The sequence below is a fragment of the Capsicum annuum genome, chromosome 10 (assembly GCF_002878395.1).
Source record: "Capsicum annuum cultivar UCD-10X-F1 chromosome 10, UCD10Xv1.1, whole genome shotgun sequence".
In the NCBI taxonomy this organism is placed as follows: domain Eukaryota; kingdom Viridiplantae; phylum Streptophyta; class Magnoliopsida; order Solanales; family Solanaceae; genus Capsicum; species Capsicum annuum.
In genome coordinates, this window is record NC_061120.1 from 202,866,011 (window position 1) to 202,890,428 (window position 24,418).

Below are 24,418 nucleotides of genomic sequence, written 5' to 3' on the forward strand. Positions count from 1 at the left end.
TTTGCCAATAATGCTCCCTTATAGGAGCTTCTCATACAGGTCCCATCCCCAAATCCAAGTTTGATTTTGACTAATAATGCGAGACACATAGACCTACTCCAGAGGCCATAGTTTTCTGGACCTGTTAATTTCATAAGGATTAAACCTACCCTTGGAGCATCCAATGCTTGCAAATGCAACGACTGATAGTGATCTGCATATGGATCTGCAATTGGACCCTCAGTGCTTTGAGTTTCTACCATTGTCAAAGCTGCTCTATCTTGATACCAAACGGTATCTAAGAAGGCTCAAAACAGTCCATAAATATCCAAAACGTCCAAAATAGTCCACAAATCCAACAAAGAATCGAGAGCCCAACACTATAATTCTAGGCCAATAATAAAAACACAAGTATCACGAGTTTACAAGGTGTTTAACACCAAAAAATAGCAATAATACAACAATAAAAGATAACCACAAAAATGAGGAGAGAAACACCACCACAATAACAAAAATACACGATTTTACTAGAACAAGAACACAAACACGATTACAAGAAACATAAAGATAGGTGGTGAGACAAATGAGGGTATAAATCCTAAGAACTAAAGAGTATGTTAAACTCTAAGACCCCTAACACCTACACACATCAATCACCTAACTCTTACGTAGACATGATATTGAAATCCACCTCTCAAGCATCGATGTTTCCAAGCAAAAAATGCAATCACTAGTGAATCTACACTAGTTTCTTGTCCTAGTTTCAATTTGCCTCAAAGAAGAGAGGACTTAGGTGTTTCAAGTTGCAATTTCATACAACAATAATCAACTAAGTAATGAAAATCCCTACTACTTAACTATATATAGTCTCTTTATTACATAAAAGATGAAATGTCCAAAAGACCCTTACTAAAAAGGGGGCGCCCCTCTAGTGTAACAAATGAGCAAATGGGGTGGCTTTGGTGTGTTTTTGATCCTTATCATATCTCAATATTACACTTACTAGGATGATCCTTTTCTTTACTTGTACACACGTTGATCTTCATAGTCTTACTTGTATCATCCTCTCCATCTTGAGAGGAATTTTCCCTCAAATTCAAGCAATCATCACTGACAAGCTCTCCTTTTTGCATCATCTCTTCATTGCTGTTCCCAAGGTTACGATGTTCAAACAAGGGTCCCATGATATAATCAAGCATTCTCCTTGGACTTATATGTTCTATAACCTGCACATAAGAAGATTTGATACTAGGCAAAATGCTAGTATCTCGGTTAGTAATCAACAAAGAGTCCTTGTGGGCAAATCCCACAATCCCAACTCTCAGCTTCTTTTATTCTTCATCCTCCCCATCCTCGGCTTCTTCTTCCATACCCTCACTAAGCAAGACTTTCCTTGCTATATACATAGGCACTACAACCTCACCTTCTCACGGCCAAATATCTTCCTCATCCCCCTCTTTTGGCTCTTCGGGTTCTATCTTTTCTTTATCTTGAGATTGATCATCAATATCCTTAGTTCAAGTCCCACCTCTTCTCTAAAAAATTATGATTTCCCCTCTCTTAGGATCACATTTCTTCTATTTGGACACTCATTAGCCTTGTGTCCTCAACCTTGGCATTTAAAATATTAAAACCCTTAGAACTAGAAAAGGAATGTGGTTTACCTTCATTTATCAGAGGGTATCTTTGGTGAGCCTTTTTCTCGGCTTGGGCAGCCTTATCCTTAAGTTTTTTCATATTGGATGGGTCATTTTTGTCCTTGTGCCAACCTGATACAAGAATAATCACAGATATGGACTTATAAGGGTGCGCGTTGGTCTCGAGACTTGGTGTGTGAAATTGAAGTGTAGAATAGACTCAAAATACACCAAAATCAGTCCATAACTTACACTTGATGGGCTGCCCACTCTTTGAAGGCCCTTTTGATCAGTTTAACTTATATCTTGTAATAGCTATATAAAGAACAATGCAGGGTTTTATTTACTTAGATTATTATAGATATTGAAGGGAGAAACACCTGGAAAACACAAAGTCATCTCTTCTCTTGATGAGGCAAAATCTAAACTAGGAGACAACAATAGGTTGGATTCTCTTTGTTGTTGATTACTTGGAAAAGTTGATGCTAGAGAGGTGGAATACGATCTTGTGTCATGTAAGAGATAGGTGATTGTAGTGTGTAGTTTTAAGGGTCTTTGGGTTCTTAAGATTACATCTTCAATTTGTCTATCCATCTATTTTTCTATTCTTGCAATCTTGTAAACGTTTGTATCTTGTATTGTGAGCCGTTTGTAGTTGTTGTTTCTCACATTGTTATTGTTCTTCGTGTTCATCATATTTGGTTGATAATATTAGTTTGAGGTGTCTGTTTTGGTGTCAAATACACCATTATATCTTGTATTCTTGTTGTTGGTAGTGAATCCGAGAGTGGTCTCCAAAAAGGTCCTCGAATCCTTAAAATTTGTGGACTGTTTTGGAGTTGTTTCATGTTTTATTTGTTGTTCTTGTATCATTTGGTATCAAATCCATCTTTGATCTTGTTCCTACAAGATTAATCTTAGGTTTGCTTGTTAGAAAATTCCAAAAAAAAAAGTGTTCTTGAAGATCTTGTTCTTGGCCAAGAAGTTGAACTTCTTGTTGTTGTGTCTTGGCCGATTTGTGTTGTCTAGAGTTGGTAGTATTTTGTGTGTTTAGAGTGTTTCAAGTGTTTGTTTCTTTCTCACCAACACTCAAAGTGCCTAGATCTAAAACTTGAGCTTGAACTTGTTGAAGTGTTGTTGTGAACAAGGTTGGGCCGTGACTTCTTGTTGATTGTTCTTGACCATTTGGTAACCTTTGTTGTGTCTTGGTTCTTGGTTGAACATTGCTTAGTATTGTTGAAGATCTTTAAAGGTTGTTGTTGTATTGTTTTTGCTCATCATAACCTAAATCTCTTGTTAAAACCAAAATACAAAATTAAAAGCCTTGGCCGTTGTTGGTGATATTGTTGTTGGCCTTGTTGTTGCAGAATTATTGTTGTTATTAGAGATTGTTGTTGGTTTTTCTTGTTGTGGTTGTTGTGTTCTTGAAGTTCTTCATTGTATTCTTCACCTTGTTAACATTCAAGTGAACCTTAGATCTTAAAAAGGTGAAAGACAACGTGTAGTACTTGTTAAGTCTTAAAAGAGCCCCCAACCACAAAAGACTTTACATCACATCTCAAACACTTTTCATAAAAAAGAGGGTCCATGTTTTAAGGAGGAGTACAAGTCTAGTCAAAGACTTAAAAATCTTGAAATTTGAATTGAAAAAGGAGCTCAAAAAACTAGTTTGTATTTCCCTCCATTGAACAATTTCCACCAAAGTCCAAATTGTGAAATTAAAATTTGTCAAAAACCGAACCACTAGTGGATTGCCACGTGGACTACCACATCACCATATACACTGTTCACGTAATAATTTTGGCTCAAATTTTGATCTTTTAGTTTCATTGTATTGTTTCTTTACTTTCGTTTTTTGATTCCGTTACTAACTTACAAACTAGTACTAGATTGTAAGTTAGTTTTGAAACCATCCTTCGTGTATACGTTCCTTTGTGTCTTATTATTTTGAGTCATTGTAATATTAGTCTAGCTATCAATGCCTTACAGAGTACAAGCAAATATATGATACTTGTGAGATCAAAGTGAGAAAAAAAAGTTTGAGAGACAAAACAATAGAGAGGGAGCTAGTGTGAGGACCATTCTTGTACAACTAACTTGTTTGTTGTTTTGTAGGTAATTTCGGGCCATAATGGAAATCATTTTGGCCCTCCTTGATGCTTTGTCCCGAGACCTTTCTAGGGAAAATGTGGGTCTTAGAAAACTAAACTCGGATGTGGTAACTATGAGTGAGAGGTTGGGTCGAATGGAGAGTCGAAGGAACTCTCTTGCTTTTACTCCTGAAAATTCACTTCCAATGACCAATCCTCCAAGACCACCACATAATGCCACAAGCCAACCTCCTAATAGCCCTCAAAATCGAGAACAAGATAGACCACTTCCCCAGCAAGTTGATCAAGTCCAACAAGGAGGACTTGGAAGCCAATTTCCTCCCATCCAAGCTCCATAATCGAAGATCCACATTACCAAATTGATCCTCTCAACCAAAACTTTCCTTTCCCAAAACTGACATATCCAAGAAGAGGAACATGGTAGAGAGAGGCATGAAGGATATGGAGTCTACAATAATGATTATATGATAGAAAGAGACTTGAGTCAGATGATATTGAAGGCCAATCTTAAGAGGGAGATGAAACCGAGGGTCAAAATAAAGATGTTGGATCCGAGACTTGTTGTAATTATGCTCTCGGGTTTGGCTAGCTTGTGGACTATTTTTGTGCATTTCATATGGACTGTGTTTAGCTCGTTTTTGATACGTCCCTTGTTATTATTGAGCTCTCGAGCTCTTTATGTTTTGCAAACTATTTTGAGTGGTTTCTTTTGAAGTGGCCAATTGAACGAGATGAAGCCGTGAATTTGTGGGCAAATTTTTCTCAAGATGAAGAGGATAATATAAGAATAATCACGGATATGGACTTATAAGGGTGCGCGTTGGTCCCGAGACTTAGTGTGTGCAACTGAAGTGTAGAAGAGGCCCAAAACACACCAAAATCAGTCCATAACTTACACTTGATGGGCTGCCCACTCTTTGAAGGCCCTTTTGGTTATTTTAACTTATATCTTGTAATAGCTATATAAAGAACAATGTAGGGTTTTATTTACTTAGATTATTATGGATGTTGAAGGTATAAACACTTGAAAAACACAAAGTACTCTCTTCTCTTGATGAGGCAAAACTGAAACTAGGAGACAACAATAGGGTGAATTCTCTTTGTTGTTGATTGCTTGGAAACATTGATGCTAGAGAGGTGGAATCCGATCTTGTGTCACGTAAGATATAGATGATTGTAGTGTGTAGTGTTAAGGGTCTTTGGGTTCTTAAGATTATATCTTCAATTTGTCTATCTATCCATTTTTTTATTCGTGCAATTTTGTAAATGTTTGTATCTTGTATTGTGAGCTGTTTGTAGTAGTTATTTCTCACATTGTTGTTGTTCTTCGTGTTCGTCATATTTGGTTGATAATATTAGTTTGATTTGGCTGTTTTGGTGTAAAATACACCATTATATCTTTTATTCTTGTTGTTGGTAGTGAATCCGAGAGTGGTCTCCATAAAGGTCCTCAGATCCTTAAGATTTGTGGACTATTTTGGAGTTATTTTATGTTTCCTTTGTTGTTCTTGTATCACAACCCGATGGAGATTTACCCTTGAGCTTGGCACTCGGTTTCTCCTGTAATTCCTTCTTATATTTTAAGGCGGCTTGGAAGATGGCATTAATGGTGTCGAACTTGTGAAGTGTCAATCGTGAGGCAATGTACCTATTCACCCCACCTTGACTCGAACGATGTCGTGGCTCACTTTCTCTCCTCAGCTATCAAGTTTCAAAATGGGTTGTTAGAACTCATCATAGTAACCCACGACGCTTTTTTTCCCTTACCTCAAGTTACACAACTTAGCAAGGAGCTCTTGATGGTAACTCTCGGGGAAGTACCTTTATCTCATGAGGTACCTTAACCGAAAACAAGAAGGGGGCTTCCCCTCAATCAAAACATTACCAAATTACTTCACATACTTCCACCATGTAGTAGCATAGCCCTCAAAATATGCAATTGCATAACAACTCTTTTTCTCCTCGGCAAGGTCATTAACTTGGAAGATTCTCTCCCAAGTGGACTCCCAAGCTAGAAACTCTTCCGGATCATTCTCACCTTTGAATGTTGGAAGCCCCACCTTGATAGTATTTAGCCCTACATCACGGTTTTGGTTCCCATGTTGGTTCTAGTGACTAACTCTTTCTTCTTGATCGTGAACTTCCCTCGGATCACCTTGCCTACCCCTCATCTCCTTCCTTCTCATGTAAACATCATCATATGGTCCATAACCAACATGTTGTTCTCCTCTACCATACCCCTCAACATGGACGGGTCTATTTGAGTTAAGTGGAGCTTGTAGCAGAGGAATTGGATTTGGATTGTGAGGTCTTTGGTCAAGTGGAGTTTGGATGGGAGGGCTCGGGTTTGCTGGAATTTTGGTTCCAAGTCCTTCTTGTTGGACTTGGTGAAGTGGAGGGTGGCTTGGTCTATCATGATCTCAGTTTTGGGAGTAAGGGTTGGTTTGATTTGTGGCAATAGGTGAATATAGCATTTGGTGCATGGCCTCGGGAGTACTAGTTAGTGAAATTGTCGAGGGGTAGAAGATTGCTTCTTTGGCTTTCCACTCTCTCTAATATCCCATACATAATGGACACTTCATTCTTCATTGATACCATACCCGAGTCTAGTTTTTCAATACCTACGGTTATCCTAGCCATGTCCCGAGATTAGCTTCAAGGCGAGCCAAAATGATACTTGTAGCATTGTGGTCCACCGTGGGTTGACGGGATGAGGTCTCGGGTTTCATTGCACCAAAACAGTCCACAATGTCACACATACACCAACAAAGGTTCAAGTCTTTAAACCGCAAGCAACAATACCACACAACCTATAAGATAAAAAACACACATGTTGTTGTTGAAGAAAATTTGTTTCAAGTATCAAGTTGTTCAATCTCACTCCTTTGATGAAGAAAGTTCAGCTATGGTGTAGGTGGATATGATTTGACACTCTCTTTTCAAGAGTCAAAAAGTCTTCTATTAACTTTTCACCAACTTGCACTCTTTTGGCAAAACATCTTTTTGGAGTAACTTTGTCTCTTTTCTCTTTGGTCTATTCTTGAAAAGTGTTGTTACTCCTTTTTTGTAACTATACTTTTTGAACTCCTCTTTATCTTTTTCCACTTTGGTGTTGTCTTGAAACTGTTTTCAAGACAAACACAAAGTCTTGTCTTTTTTTTTTCTCTTTCAAAAATCAAACAACACCTTTGTTGAACACCACTTCAAGAACAATAAGAACAACAACAACTTTCTAGTTGTCTAACCTTCAATAACAACTAGTCAAGAACTAAACACTTGGATATAGACTTAATAAGTGTTAGTGGTCAATAAACTAACACAAGAAACTACTAAGACAACAAAAACACACCTAAATCTAGACACTATTCTCGGCCAACAATACAACAACACAAGAACAAGGATGCCTCGGCCAAGAACAAGAATGACTCAACTTTTTTTTTTTTCGATTAAGAAAGCCCAAGATTGGTAGTGTAGGGACATAACCAGCCTTGCTCTGATACCAAATGATACCAAATGGTATCTAAGAAGGCCCAAAACAGTCCATAAACACCCCAAACGTCCAAAACAGTCCATAAATCCAACAACAAAACTGAGAGCCCAACACTACTTCTCGGTCAACAATAAAAACACAAGTACCTCAAGTTTACAAGGTGTTTAATACCAAAAAATAGAAACAATACAACAAGAACAAGATGACCACGAAAATAAGGAGAACAACAACAATACACGATTTTACTAGAACAAGAACACAAATACGATTACAAGGAACGTAAAGATAGGTAGTGAGACAAATGAAGGTATAAATCCTAAGAACCAAAGAGTATGTTAAACTCTAAGACCCCTAAAACCTACACACATCAATCACCTAACTCTTGCGTAGACACGAGATCGGAATCCACCTCTCCAGCGTCGACGTTTTCAAGCAAAAAATACAATCAGTAGTGGATTCACACTAGTTTCTTGTCCTAGTTTCGATTTGCCTCAAAGGAGAGAGGACTTAAGTGTTTCAAGTTTCAAGTTCATACAACAATAATCAACTAAGTAATGAAAATCTCTACTACTAAACTATATATAGTCTCTTTATTACATAAAAGATGAAATGCCCAAAAGACCCTTATTGAAAAGAGGGCGCCCCTCTAGTATAATAAATGAGCAAATGGGGCAGCTTTGGTGTGTCTTTGATCCTTCTCACGTCTCAACATTGCATAGGATGATCCTTTGCTGCACTTGTACACACGTTGATCTTCATAGTTGCACTTGTATCATATCTCAACTACAACTCAATTTTCTGGATAACTACGACGACCTAAAGCTCTGATACCATGTCAAGATTCAGAGTTTCAAGTATATGAACCAGCTTGAACAAACGTTCCAATGTGCAGACAAAGAATTTTAAATTTTCTGTTGTGGAATAGTGGAACTTCTTCCCTAACTAACTACACCTCCTTTCCTTTTATAGAACATCATAACCGACCTTCTCTCTCTTCTAACTACCCCATGTGATTCTCACATGTTAACATCATTACAAATATCAGTTAGCTCACCAAACTTATACAAAGTAGGATTGTACATAATATTCGCTTCGTTCAATTTAACTCAAAAATAATTATCATTTTAGAAATCAAGATTGAATTAAAGTTAATTTTTTATTTTTAACTATAATATAATATTAAGAAGAATGCACAATCTGCTGTAATTTAGTAAACTATATCTTGTCCTAATTATTTTTTTAATAAACACGAAAAGAGCTATAAATGGACAATTAAAATAGGATGGAAGTAGTACTTTGCAATTACAAAGGATTTTGAAGAATTGGATTAATTGCAAGTTATTCTTTCAATTTATACTCCCAATCCAATATTCCTTCAAAGTTCAAACTGTTCTATCAATGTATATTAGAGTTCATTTCTCAAAGGTCGTGATGGAGACTATCAGAATTTTATATGAATTTAAGTTTTATGCATTGTTAGTGTATAAAATATTTTACACTATTAGGTAAACTTGACTTGCTCTTGCACTATCAAGTAAACTTGATTTGCTTTTGCAGGTTTCTTGATTTTTTTTATAATTGGGTAACCTACAATAGCAGGTCAAGTTAACTGATAATGTAGAATATTTTGTGCACTAACGATGTACAGAACTTTAACTCATTTTATATACATATGCAATATTCGACGTACCATTAATATTACAACATGATTGACGAAATAGGACACGACAAAATTCTTAATTTAAATAATTTCAATAAAATAAAATTGGAGACTAGTCATGTGAAAATTGTCACGTCCAGGAAAAAAAATAATTAAAAGATTGAAAATGTGTTAGTGTTTGCTTGAAATTTTGGTAAGAGCTATATATAGGCCGTATATATCATAATACTGTTATTCGAATTCAATCATGCAAATATATAATATATGGGCCACATATATCATAATATTGTTATTTCGAATTCAATCATGCAATTATATACTAATAAATTATAAACAGGATAATTACGAGTTTGAACCATCTAGCCATCTAGTTTACAAAATACATACAAAACATCTAAGTAGTATATACTTTCTAGTTTCTACTAAATATTACACACATTTACGTTGATTGCGTTTATGTTTTATATACTTATTTTAGTCAATGTTGGTAAACTAGTTCCCCACTCCCGTAACTTTACCAATATGAAACACCAATAATTTGTTTTCACAATTATTTATTTCCAATATGGTATAATTCTACACTTAGAAAATAGAAATATTTGCCAACTAGCAAGCCAGAAAAAGTGAGTTCTGCCAAATATAAAAGAAGAAGTTATTTTCAAAAGGGCTATCATATGTAAAATGAAATGGTATTTTGAAAATGATAGCTAACAAATTTGATTCTTTTTATTAATTATTATTTCTTCCTTGTAAAAAATGTGTATATGAAAATTAAAATTTTCTTCACATGCTCCTCTTGTGCATGTTCCAACCTTATGTACTTTTTTCTCCAAAATAATTTCAAGGCCTTTGAAAAGATTACTAAGAGCTATAATATTTGAACTTTTTTCGCTTTCTACGTCTATTTGAATTATGATTATCAAATATTCAGAACGAAGAAAAATATAAAATCAGTTTCAGATTTACTGATATAGTGTCAAAATTCATGTTCAATTAATTTAAATTTGTATAAAGAAAGAAGCCCTTTTTATTAAAAATTTCTTCATTTTAAAACTCGAACCTAAATTAAACCCTATTTAGTATAGAAGCATGCACATGCAATAGTTTGTCTTTACGTTTTGTTCCACTATTATAAAGTTAAATACTTTGGTATATAACAATTTCTCCGGTTGAGTTGAGTCCTCAGATCAATGGGTAATTTATTTGGTTTTTGATATAATTAATTTCGAGTAATTCTTCTCTGATGAGTAACTTCTAAACTGAGTTAGGCAAAATATTTATTTCTCCAGTTGAGTCCTCATGCTCGTATCAATGGGTGATTTATTTGATTTTTGATATAATTTCGAGTAATTCTTCTCTTATGAGCAAACTTTTAAGCTGAATTAGGCAAAATATTTATTTCTTAGTAATTTCAATTCATGATTTACTTACTCTGTATTGACCCCATCATATATTGACCATGCTTCAGATATTTTCTTATGAAATTAATTTTCGAGATTGATCGGTTAGACTCCACAAATTGAACTAGTGATACCTACATAATACTCTATATATTTTTACAATTGAACATGTGACGTTCAATACGGATATCAAATATCGACGGTAGAAAACAAAATGAGAACAAAAGTTGCAATATGAGAGGTAGAGAAAATTACAGTATGGGAACCCTACACGCTGAATGTACAGTAACACACGTGACCCAAAGAGTATCAGAGATTCACGGACTAGCCCTTGGGAATTGCAAAAAGACAGAACTGGTCCCCCAATTTTTTTGAACCAGACACATGTGCGTCCAAAATGAATTAATTATTTTGTAATCATTTTATTCCTGATTTCCTGTAGATTATCGAAACTAGTAATGAAAAGATCTCTAACTTTTCTACCTTCACTTTCTCACTTTCAACTTTCAATTCCAAGAAGGAAATAAAAATTTAAGAGTAATTTTTTATTTTCTCCGTTTATTTTTACTTGTCTTATTTTATTTATTGTGAGTCAAATTAAATGAATTTTCTTAAATACATCATATACTTTTTCAAGATATCAACATGAGAAAGATTATAACATATAGTAGTATTTTTCTTATAATTTTTGAACATTTAAATTTTAAATATTAATTTAATCTAATCTATTTATAAGCTTCGAACATTTGTCAAGCTGACTCTTGCAAAATGAAATATGACAATTAAAAATAAACGAAAGGGATAGTATGTTTTTACGCAACTTATGTGAATTGCTATTTAAATTTAACCTTTTTTTTTTCGCATTGTTACCTTCAAAGTTTCTTAGTCATATTTTCATACATTAAGGACTGATATATATATAATGAAAAACTAAAATGATCAATTTTTTTCATATATTCTATTTCGATTACATGACATACATATATATGAAAAACTTAATTAATGACTTCTCGATACATTAAAAAAACATTTCGACTACATGATAGTATAAATTAAGAACTAAAATATTCTCAACCCCTATGATCATTTTCTCAAGAAGGAAATTAAATAAATTATGGTTGGTCGTGTCTTTGATAATAGGAATATTTTAGCTCGAGAAACTACAAATGACAGACAGCTCTACACATTCTGGTTACAAGCAGCATACAGCCAATACATATAGAAACATTAAGATATACTACTATTTAGTTATAGTACAGAACATAAAGTGATGATATACATCGAATGTGCAAAAAATATCCACACTCTATGTAAAATCACGTATACAGTAATACCTGTCTATAAAGTTTCCTTTGGAATCGATTTTCATGTATGTTATGTGACATTATATATTATGTATAATGACATTTCAACATAGCAACTAAAAAAATATCTGGACAAACGTTACTATTGTATAATCTTTTACTATATTCATATCTAAGGTAATAATATAACAAGAAGATACTCAATATAATTCCAGTAGTGAGGTCTGAAGAGAATGATGTAGTCATAGACTTAGCTTATACCTTATGAAATAACAGGTAAATTAATTTTATAATAAGGTTTTTATTGAGAGGTAACTTGATTAAAAAATGATAATACATTTGTTACAATAAGTTAAACTACATCGATAATATAAAGAGATTTTTACACTGTCAACAACAAGATACCTAGTGAAATTCCACAAATAAAGTCTGGAGAGGACAAATTGTACATAGATTTTATCAATATCACAGAAAGGTACAAAAATTATTTTTGAAAGATTATTAATTTTACACTGTCGATGTATATATAATTTAAGTTTATAATAAGATAGCCAGGGAAATATAGGTGGCCCCAGCTTGCTAAATCTATGGCTGACCGACTTTGAATAATAAACGGTAGAGATAAAGTTGAAAGGAGAGTTGTGTATAGAAAAAGAGAGGAAAATATTCCCTTGAGCTTTCAATTATAAGTTGGTCATTTTTTTTGGTTTTATCTTTTGAAATCAAACAAAAATTTCCCAAGAAAATATTGTATTTCTGTTGATGTGTTTTTAAGATTTAAACAACTGTGTTGTTTTATCTTTGTGTTGTTGTGTGCTGCTGCTGCTACTACTACTACTTATGTTTGTTCTTTTGGAACAATCTGAAGAAAAACTTGTGAGAGATTTGAATACTACCAAGGTTTTCTTATCTGTTTGTATTTGGAAAAGAAAAACAGTTTGTTTTCTGGCTTAGAGTTAAGACACAAAACCAAACCAAAACATTAACAAAATGATGTCTGGAGATGTGTTTTCATTTCCTTCTTCTGTCAAAGCAGTACTTCCTCATCACCAAGAACTTCAAACAAACCCTAACCCTAAACCTAATCCTTCTACCAAGAAAAGAAGAAATCTTCCAGGAACACCAGGTATATATGTTAGTACTATTCAGTTTCAATGTTTCATTTAATTAGTTTGTTGCTGTATTATTATACATATATAACTCGATTTGCATGCAGTAGTAGACTGTTGCTCGGACTCTTCAGAGATGTCAATAGGAGTGAAAGTGAAGAGTACACCCAACTTAGGTTGCGGATGTAGAGCGTAAACTATGGGTTCAAAGATGTATATGTGAATCCTGAAAAATAGGAGTAAGGGGATATGAGATAACCATAACAGATGAGTCGTTGAATGAACGACTAGGGGTTTAAATACCATGTTTTCTAAGAACTTAGAATCTTGAATTCATAAAGGTCAAATCTTGAATCCTCCTCGATCTGAACTACATGTATACAGAAGGAGGATATGAGATAACCATAACAGATGCGTCAGATAAACGTCATGTGTGGTTAATAAATACTATCATGTTTTGAACTCATATTTTTCTACGAACTCAGAATCTTGAACTCATAAAGATCAAATCTTGGATCCGTCTCTTAACTGCATGTACATAGAAGATTTGCTTTTTCTTAGATTTGGATGTTATTTGGTTTTTGAGTGCTTTTAGTTTATTTCTTGATGTGTACGTACAGATCCAGATGCTGAAGTTATTGCACTTTCACCAAAGTCACTCATGGCAACAAACAGATTCATCTGTGAGATTTGCAACAAAGGTTTTCAAAGGGACCAGAATTTGCAACTTCATAGAAGAGGACACAATCTACCATGGAAGTTAAAGCAAAGGAACAAACTAGAACAAGTGAAGAAGAAAGTATACATATGTCCAGAAAAGACATGTATTCACCACGATCCATCGCGGGCACTTGGTGACCTTACTGGAATAAAGAAACATTTTAGTAGAAAACATGGTGAGAAGAAGTGGAAATGTGAAAAGTGTTCAAAGAAATATGCAGTTCAATCAGATTGGAAAGCTCATAGTAAAACTTGTGGAACTAGAGAGTACAAATGTGACTGTGGCACACTATTTTCCAGGTATTTTTTAATTTCTAGTAGTAGTTACATGAGTATATATATACTACTCCATGTAACATGTTTTTTGGTTGGAGAATATTTGTTCCAAGTACAATAAATGCTCATCCATTCATGGAAGTAAAATAAATGTCCATCCCTCCATACTTAATTAATACTTATGTCATTATTTGCAATTACTCGAGTTCAATAATTGCAAATAATAAGTTTGGACATCAAATTGAATCTCATGAAAGTCCTTTGCTATTTGAAATAACGGTAAATAGTACTCCTTTCAAGTGAAATAGTTATAGTGATTATTCACACACGAAACTTAATTTTTCTTCTTTAAAGTGAAATTTCACGAACAAACACAACTTCAAATCGATCCCAATACTCTTTTCCGATATTTCAACTTCAAATTAATATGCCTTGTTATTTCTTTTTGCAGAAAAGATAGTTTCATCACGCATAGAGCTTTCTGTGATGCTTTAGCTGAGGAGAGTTCAAGAATCACTTCAGTTGGTACTAACAATTTGATCAACTTCCCAAATAATGCCACATTGTTGAACCAACAAGCAAATTTACATGGTGGTTTCACAGGATTTAGACCAGATTATGGTTATCCACAGCAGCAAAAACCAAGATTATCACTCTGGCTAGATCAACAAGCACCTAACCACAATAATCATCTTCAAATATCTTCGAGTTCAAATCTTTTCGACAGTTCAAACACAACGGGTTTTCAAGAGATGATTCAAATGCAATCACAAAATCATGTATTTGGTGGATCAAATTCAACAACATCAAACTTTTCTTTGTCTTCACCAGTACAAGGAAACTCAATTGCTGATCAATCTTTGAATTCGTTGTATTCTGATAGTCAGAATAGTCATCAATTAACCAAAGCGAATTCGACACCACTGCCAATGTCTGCTACTGCACTTCTACAGAAAGCAGCACAAATGGGCTCTACAAAGAGCAATCCAACTACAACTTTTTTCACCAACAATTTCAACAAACTGAACTCTTCTTCTTCTTCATCTTCACCAACCACACCAACTTTCATCGGCCTACAAAGTATCGATCAAACAACAGATCAACTTTTCACCCAGAAATCCGAGGATTATACAACGTCATTGTTACAGTGCAACAACGGACTTATGCAATCAGTTGGCATGCAAAATAATCCTGCAATTTCGATGAACATGGAGCAAGGGATAAATGGCTTGGCTAATTGCTTAACAAGAGATTTTTTGGGAATTAAACATGAAGGGAATTGCCAGTTTTTGCCACAAGAGATTGTTAAGTTTGCTTCTTTGAGTAATTCAGCTATGGGGTTGAGCCATTTACAGTAGTTGTCACTAGTGATGGTATCTTTCCACGTTGTGAATTCAAGATTTAAATTTTATGAATTCATTCGTTAAAATTTTAAAGTTATTAGCATTAAATTATTTATATTTTTCAAGTAACGAGTTCATATTTATTATATTTTTGTATGATTTTTCAGGTATAAATTTATGTTTTTGTGTTTCATATTTCATTGCTATCAAAGTACAATAATGTAAAATTCCACCTTAGCTATAGCCTAGTGGCTATGTTTCATTTCGTTATCGCACAAATCAGTGTGCATGTTCCCTTGAAAAGAACACCACACCTTCCACTCGTTTAAAAAAATAAAATTACGACAATAACATATTAAGTATATTTTCATAAAAAGATAAAGAAGTTGTTTTTGATAATTATGTTACCCATTTAAAATAAAAATAATTTAGCAAAAAGCCGTAACAGAAGTACAAAAAATGATATATAGTAAAATAAAAAAGTAGATAGCACCAAAAGTAAGACCATCATAAATAATATAGCAATCGATCTACCCAAAATTATCAGCTGTTGGGTTCAATTGGTGTGAATAGAAAATGCAGGGAAATTTTTGGAGGAAAAGTGAGCATACTTAAAACGAAAGTGTACTTACTAAACGAAAGTCTACTTCTCTCAGATTGGTAGGAGAAAACATCTTTATTGTGTTTTTATTAAGAGATACTCCTTTAAGTGGATAGTGAGGCAAGAACCAAGAAGTGCCTCGCGCCGTCGTTGCTTGCTCGGCTCGGATTCGGATTTAGATTTGGATTTGCAAAACGTTGAAAGTTGCTCAAAAGGGACACAACTCTTTGAGTAAAAGTTCGGTCGGTTGTGAATGTTGAGAAAAAACATACTGTTTTGAATGGACAGACATGACTATTCTGAAAAGATACATTTTTTCGATGAACCATTGCCTCATTTTCGAAAAGGCACTTCATGGCTATATAAACCTGCATTTTTTCCTGCATATTGTACATGAAATTTCTACATAGAAAAATCACTTCTCTTGCTTCTAAAAACTCTATGTGATCATCTCCCGTTGATTGAGTTCGAAGAAAATCAAAGGGCTTGAGGTACCACAACATTCTGATTGTGGTTTCTAGTAAAGAAAGAAAAGTGTGTAAATTAGTTAAGTCACTCTATGGACTAAGACAAGTACCTAAACAGTGGTATGCGAAGTTTGACCAAATCATGTTGGCAAATGGGTTAAAGATAAATGAATGTGATAAATGTGTTTACATTAAAGACACTCCAAATCACAAGGTCATTGTTTGTTTGTATGTGGATGATGTGTTGATCATCAGTAGAGACATTTCTAACATGAATTCTACGAAACTAATGCTTATTACTAGTTTGATATGAAAGACCTTAGATTTGTGGACGTGATCTTAGGAATAAGAATCCATAGAACTCCACAAGGGTTGACATCACAGCTCATTACATTGAAAAGGTACTTGACAAATTCAAGTATTTGAAATTTGGTATTGTCAAGTCTCTATTGGACGTGAGGTTTGCACTTCAAAAGAATGAAGGTGAAGTAACTCACTCTTGGACTACGCAAGAGTGTTAAGATGCTTAATGTATATGCATATCCCGCGGTACTTGAAGGATATAGTGATACAAATTGGATCACCGGATTGAATGAAGTAAAATCCATGAGTGGATACGTATTTACTTTAGGTGGAGGAGCAGTCTCTTGGAAATCGTCCAAAGTGATATATATTGCTCGTTATACAATGGAATCAGAATTTATCGCATTAGATAAAGCTGGTGAAGAAGCAGAATGACTTCAAAATTTCTTGGAAGATATTTCTTATTATCCCAAACCATTGGCACCAAAATGTATACATTGCGATAGCCAAGCGGCGTTGGTAGGGCAGGTAGCATGGTATACAATGATAAATCTCGTCATATAAGACGAAGATATAATACTATTAGAGAACTACTCTCTAGTGAAATTATCACTGTTGACTATGTGAAGTCAAAGTATAATATGTTGGATCCACTTACAAAAGGCCTATCTAGAGTGGGAGTTGAGAGAATGTCGAAGGAAATGAGTTTACGGCTTAGGACAAGTCAGCATGGCGGTAACTCAACCTAGCAGACTAGAGATCCCAAGAGCTAGGTTCAAGGAGATCAAACAAAGTTGTGTCTGACAGGTTCAACATTGTCAATATACCCAACCCATTCTCATGATGTAGACGATGTTTAGTAAACAAGGATAAGACTTGGTGAGAAGTCTTTTAATAATTATCTAAATTTGGCAGATTTGACCAAATAGTTTAATCTATAGGATTTAACGTTTAGAATCACCTATGTGAGAGTGAAGTGAAAGCCGTTTCAAGGAGAATGTTAGTAAAGGTCTATTCTCTAAGCTCTCATGAAATTGAGACGTGTTCATCGCTGAAACGAATAAAACCATGAGAACCATAAATGATAAAAGGCTGATTGTGTGACATGTATTGTCTAAGTGTACATCAAAGCTGGACGGTTCAAAGATATCAAATCTACCGATTGACCGAGTGCATCCGATGCATGTTCACTATGGAAAGTTCAAAGGAAAACTCATTTATCTAGATGCAATTAGACTTTTCTTGATGATCATAACTTGTCCGTAAAATTGAACAAAGAGTAGCCATTCCTCATTTATGTTGGAGATTTTTGGGTTCAATTGCTGTGAATGAAAAATGGAGGGAAATTCTTGGAGAGAAAGTGAACACACTAAAAGGAAAGTGTACTCACTAAAGGAAAATCTACTTCTCCCAGATTGGTGGGAGAAAACAACTTTATTATGTTCTTATTAAGAAACACTCCTTCAAGTGGATAGTGAGGCAAGAACCAAGAGGTGCCTCGCGCCGTCGTTGTCGTCGCTCGCTCGACTCAGCTTCGGCTTCAAATTTGAATTGATCAAATGATTGATTGATGAGATTAATTTTGTAGATAAAGTTTAATTGAAACTTGGGAAAATCAGTCCGAAAATCCAACAAAAAAATACAATATTTTTCCTCCATTAATTGCATGTAGAAGCATACAGAAACGCTGAAAGTTTCTCAAAAGCGACACAATTCTTTGAGTAAAAGACACTATTTTGGAAAAAGGAATGACGGTTCGGTTGGTTATGACTGTTCAAAAAAGGCATACTATTTTGAATGTACAGATATGAATATTTCGAAAGATACATCTTTCCGATGAACCATTGCCTCTTTTTCGAAGGGGCATAGGCTGTACATGAAATTTCTGCATAGAAAAATCATTTCTCTTGCTTCTAAAAACTCTGTGTGATCATCTCCTGTTGAGTGAGTTCGAAGAAAATCAGAAGGTTTGAGGTGCCACTACATTCTGATTGTGAAGCCATTTTATCCTGGGAGGAAAAATTCTGCAAACTCGGATACTTGAGGGAAATTAATTCCTTAAGGACAATCTGTGAATTCGGAGGACTTGGCTACATTTCTATTTCATCTTATTTCTTAAAAAAAATAACACACTTCTTTAATAGTTCATATTGAACTTATGTTGAAGGTGTTGAAAACTTCATAAGTGTTCTTTAAAAAATCTTGAACTTATATTGAAGTTTAGTATATAAACATACAGATTGTGTACCCGAAACAACAATCTTAAGGAATTAGTTATCATATTTTGTATTATTTGATTTCTGGAGATTAAAGCTTTATGCTTTCTACTCTGTTTGAACTTAACAAGTGATTTGAAGAAATAAAAACTTCATCACAAGTTAAAGGTCATTCGGTTAATGATTGAATGCCATAAAAACTTTAACGTCAAACTAGAAACAAGTAGTGTTTAAAGTTGCTATAAAATTTTAATTAGTATTGTGATATACTAAAGTTGACTGTCTTTTTGTGACAGAAAAAATGACTACAGACGGTCATGTTGATGGTGTGACAAGTGTGGCAACAACTAATGTTGCCATAACCTGTCGCGCAACTGCGCCACCCGTTATGGCACTAGCGAAAAAGCCCCAAAAAATTTCTAGAATTTATTTTAAGTGGGGGGAATAGAAGGTGTTCTTCTATCTAATAACCTTATGTCTTCAAAGATTTATATCATAAGATTCTCCAGATTTACCCGAAGAAACTTTGGATAATGAGCGGTTCATTGTAATAGAGGCATGGAAACATTCTGATATCCTATGTAGGAATTATATCCTAAGTGGACTCCAAGATGACTTATACAATGTTTACAATGGAATGAAGACATCTAAAGAATTGTGGAATGCACCAAAAAAGAAATATAAGACTGAAGATGCAGGAACCAAGAAGTTCTTTGTTGCACGATTCCTTGAGTACAAACTAATTGACCGAAAGACTGTCATTTCTCAAGCACAAGAATTTCTAGTCATCATCCACGATCTCCTTGCTGAAGGTATGAATTTAATGAGTACTTTATTTGAACATGCTAAAAATATTCTTAATGTTCACATTAACTTTGTTGTAGGTTTAGTTGTGAACGAGGAATTTCACGTAGTTGCAATAATAGAGAAGTTGCCACATTTGTGGAAAGACTTCAAGAATTACTTGAAATACAAATTAAAGGAGATGATAGTCGAAGACCTCCTTGTGAGGTTGTGCATTTAGGAAGACAACAAATCCACAGAGAGGAGGTCTAAAGGAAATTCTGCAATGAATGGAGCTAATATTGTAGAAGACGACCCCAACAACTCAAAGAAGTGGAAGAAAGCTGAACAACAAAACAATTAACCTAAGAAGAAATTCAAAGGAAAATGCTTTAATTGTGGCAAAATTGGACACAAGTCTACAGATTGTCGTGCCCTAAGGAAAGACAAAAAGAAAGATCAAGCAAATATGGTTGAATCCAAGAACGAAATGGATGATCTATGTGCCATGCTTTCTAAATGTAACTTGGTGGGAAATTTTCGAGAATGGTGGATGGATTCTTGGTGTCACCCGCCGCGTTTGTACAAATAAAGAGTTGTTTGCTGCGTTTGCTCTGGCTCAAGGCAAAGAGAAGATCTATATGGAAAACTCCGCAAATGCAAAAGTTGAAGGGACAGAAAAAGTATGCTTGAAAATGACGTCAGGAAAAGTGTTGACTTTCAACAATGTCCTTTATGTACCGTAGTTAAGAAAGAACTTGATTTTCGTATCACTTCTTGACAAAAATGGATTCAAATGTGTATTTGTTTTTGAAAAATTATAATTAGCAAAGGAAAAGTATACGTAGGAAAAAGCTACCTCACTGAGGGCCTATTTAAGATGAATGTAATGACAGTTGAAATCAATAAAAGTTATATTTTTTCTTACTTGCTTGAGTCTAATGAATTGAGGCATGAACGATTAGAACATGTCAATTACAAAACTTTGCAAAAACTGATTAACTTAAAAGTTTTGCCAAACTTTGAGTGCAATAAATCAAAATGTCAAATGTGTGTGGAATTAAAGTATACTAAGTATCCACATAAGTCCGTTGAAAGGAATTCCAATCTCTTAGACTTAATACACACTGACATTTGTGATATGAAGTCAACACCATCTCGTGGTGGAAAAAAGTATCTTATAACTTTTATTGACGATTGCACTAGATATTGCTATGATTATTTGCTAAACAGTAAGGATAAAGCAATAGATGTGTTTAGGCAATATAATATAGAATTTGAAAATCAGTTAGAGAAAAAGATCAAAATGATAAAAAGTGATAGGGGTAGAGAATATGATTCTCTCTTTGCGGAAATATGTGTAGAGAATGGAATTGTTCATTTAATAAAATTGTATAAAGGAAAAACTGAACCTTTAAGAAAATGATAAATGTCTTACTAATAAGTTCAGGTTTACCGCAAAACTTATGGGGGGAAGTTATCCTTACAATTAATGGAATACTCAATAGTGTTCCCTATAGTAAGGCACAATCAATTTCATATGAAAAATGGAAATGAAAGAAACCCAACTTGAAATATTTTAAAGTGTGGGGGTGTTTAGCAAAAGTTCAAGTTCTTATACCTAAAGGGTGAAGATAGGACCTAAGACAGTAGACTGCGGGTTCATATGATATGCTAAAAGGAGTAAAGCATGCCGGTTTTTGGTTTATAAATCCAAACATTCGGATATCAATAAAAATACGATAATTGAATCAGATAATGCTGAGTTTTTTAACACATTTATCCATATAAAACTAGACATGAACAGTCTACTGGGTGGTCTAAACGACCTCGAAATAAATCAAGTAGGGATGTACATAATGATGAGAATTCAAGACGTAGTACACGTCAAAGAGGGTCAACTTTGTTTGGATCAAATTTGTAACATTTTTCTTAGAAAATGAGCCTCAAATATTTAAAGAAGCAATGTCGTCTTTAGACTCATCCTTTTGAAAAGAGGCAGTCAATAGTGAGATTGAATCAATCTTGAGCCACCATACGTAGGAGTTGATTGATCTTCCTTCAGGAAATAAACCTTTAGATTCTAAATAGATCTTCAAAAGAAAAATAAAAGCGGATGGTACTATTGACAAATACAAGGCAAGATTTGTAGTAAAAGGTTTCAAACAGAAAAAAGGCCTTGATTACTTTGATACATACTCGTCTGTAACAAGGATAACGTAAATTCGAATGTTAATTGCCTTTGTCGGCGATATATGATCTTGAAAATCATCAACTGGATATAAAAACAACATTTCAAAATAGAGAATTGGAGGAAGAAATTTACATAGAACAACTCGAGGGTCTAGTGGTTTCTGGTAAAAAAAAAAGGTGTGCAAACTTGTTAAGTCACTCTATGTTCTAAAACAAGCACCTAAATAGTGGCATACGAAGTTTGACCAAACCATGTTGGCAAACGGGTTCAAGATAAATGAATGTGATAAATGTGTTTACATTAAAGGCACTCTAAATCACAAAGTCAATATTTACATCAAAGACACTCTAAATCACAAGATCATTGTTTGTTTGTATGTGGATGATATGTTATAATCAATAGAGATATTTCTGACATAAATGCTACGAAACGAATGCTTGAGAGCAAGTTTGATATGAAGGACTTTGGAGTTGTGGACGTGATCTTGGAAATAAGAATCCATAGAACTCCATAAGGGTTGACATTATTACAGTCTTATTACATCGAAAAGGTACTTGACAAATTCAAGTATTTGGAATTTGGTATTGTCAAGTCTCCATTGGACGTGAGCTTTGCACTTCAAAAGAAAGAAGGTGAAAGTGACTCACAGTTGGAATACGCAAGAATGTTAGGATGTTTAATGTATATAATGAATTGTACGTGATCAGACATAACATGTGCTATTAGTAAGTTGAGTCGGTACACGAGTAATCCCAATAAAACTCATTGGATAGAAATGAAAAGAGTTTTGGGGTATCTTAAATGCACTCAAGACTATGCTTTACATTATAATAAATATCCTGCGGTACTTGAAGGATAAAATGATGTAAATTGGATCACCGGATCGAATGAATTAAAATCCACGAGTGGATACGTATTTACTATAGCTGGAGGAGAACTCTCTTTGAAATCATCCAAACAGACATATGTTGCTCACTCTACAATGGAATCAGAATTTATTGCATTAGATAAAGTCGGTGAAGAAGCAGAATGACTCTGGAATATCTTGGAAGATATTCCTTATTGGCCCAAAACCTTACCACCAGTATGTATACACTGCGATAGCCAAGCGGCGTTAGGTAGGTCAAGGAGTATGATGTATAATGGTAAATCTCGTCATATAAGACGGAGGCATAATACCTTTAGAGAACTACTCTCTAGTGGAATTATCACTGTTGACTATGTGAAGTCAAAGAATAATGTGATGGATCCATTTACAAAAGGCCTATCTAGAGAGGAGTTAAGAGAACATCGAAGGGAATGGATTTAAGGCCTAAGACAAGTCAGCATGGCGGTAACTCTACCTAACATACTGGAGATCCCAAGAGTTAGGTTCAAGGAGATCAAACAAATTTGTGTCTGATAGGTTCAACATTGTCAATATACCTAACCCATTCTCATGATGTAGATGATGTTTAGTAAGCAAGGATAAGACTTATGGTGTGAAGTTTTTTAATGATTATCTAAATTCGACAGATTTGACCAAATGGTTTAATCTATAGGATTTAACGTTTAGAAATCACCTATGAGTGGATGAAGTGGAACCCGCTTCAAGGAGAATGTTAGTAAGGTCTATTCTCTGAGCTCTCATGAAATCAGGACATTTTCATGGCTGAAACGAGTAAAATCGTGAGAACTATAAATGGTAAAAGGTTGGTTGTATGACATATGTTATCTAGGTGTACATTAAAGATCAATGGTTTAAAGATATCAAATCTACCCATTGACCAAGTGCAACCGATACATGTTCACTACGAAAAGTTCAAAGAAAAACCCATTTATCCAGATGGAATCAGTCTTTGCTTGATAATCACATACTTGTCCGTAAAATTTACAAAGAGTAGCCATTCCCCATTCATATGAGGAATTGTTGGGTTCAATTGGTGAGAATGAAAAATGGAGAAAAATTCTTGGAGGAAAAGTGAGCACACTTAAAAGGAATCACTAAAGGAAAGTCTACTTCTCCTAGTTTGGTGGGAGAAAACAACTTTATCGTGTTCTTATTAAGAAACACTCATTCAAGTGGATAGTGAGGCAAGAACCAAGAGGTGCCTCGCGCCATCGTCGCTCGCTCAGCTCGACTTTGGCTTTGGCTTCGAAATTAGATTTGAATTTGAATTTGTCAAATGATCGATCAAAGAGATTAATTTATTAGATAAAGTTTAATTGAAACTTGGGAAAAAACATTCGAAAATCCAACGAAAAAATGCAATATTTTTTCCTCCATTAACGTGCATGCAGAAGCATGCAGAAACACTGAAAGTTGCTCAAAATGGATACAGCCCTTCTAGTAAAAGGCACACTATTTTGGGAAAAGGAATGACTGTTCGATTGGTTGTGACTGTTCAAAAAAGACATACTGTTTCGAATAGACAGACATGACTATTTCAAAAAGATACATCTTTTCGATGAACCATTGCCTCCTTTTCGAAGGAGCACTTATGACTTTATAAACCTGCTTTTTTTTTTTCATAGGTTGTATATGAAATTTCTGCATAGAAAAACCATTTCTCTTGCTTCTGAAAATTCTGTGTGATCATCTCCCGTTGAGTGAGTTCGAAGAAAATCAAAAGGTTTGAGGTACCGCTACATTCTGATTGTGAAGCCATTTTATCCTGGGAGAAAAAATTCCACAACCTCGGTTACTAGAGGGGAATTAAATCTTTAAGGACACTCCGTGAATTCAGAGGACTTGACTATATTTCTGTTTCATCTTATTTCTAAAAAAAAATAACACACTTCTTTAATAGTTCATATTGAACTTGTGTTGAAGGTGTTGAAAACTT

General features: G+C 34.5%; 1 protein-coding gene across 1 annotated transcript; it reads left to right on the top strand.

Annotated features, from left to right (window-relative positions):
• The first annotated feature begins 12,139 nt into the window (after positions 1–12,139).
• LOC107843546 (zinc finger protein JACKDAW) lies at positions 12,140–15,154 on the top strand. Its single transcript, XM_016687861.2, has 3 exons — positions 12,140–12,707; positions 13,311–13,710; positions 14,138–15,154. The coding sequence occupies exons 1-3, from the start codon at positions 12,572–12,574 to the stop codon at positions 15,042–15,044; spliced, it is 1,443 nt and encodes a 480-aa protein (XP_016543347.1). The 5' UTR covers positions 12,140–12,571; the 3' UTR covers positions 15,045–15,154.
• The last annotated feature ends 9,264 nt before the right edge of the window (positions 15,155–24,418 follow it).

Excerpts from the sequence above, each read along its gene's own strand:
- LOC107843546 (XM_016687861.2), top strand. The coding sequence starts at position 12,572 with ATGATGTCTGGAGATGTGTTTTCATTTCCTTCTTCTGTCAAAGCAGTA. Across the intron at positions 12,708-13,310 it reads AAATCTTCCAGGAACACCAG|ATCCAGATGCTGAAGTTATT; the intron begins GTATATATGTTA and ends GTGTACGTACAG. Across the intron at positions 13,711-14,137 it reads TGTGGCACACTATTTTCCAG|AAAAGATAGTTTCATCACGC; the intron begins GTATTTTTTAAT and ends TTCTTTTTGCAG.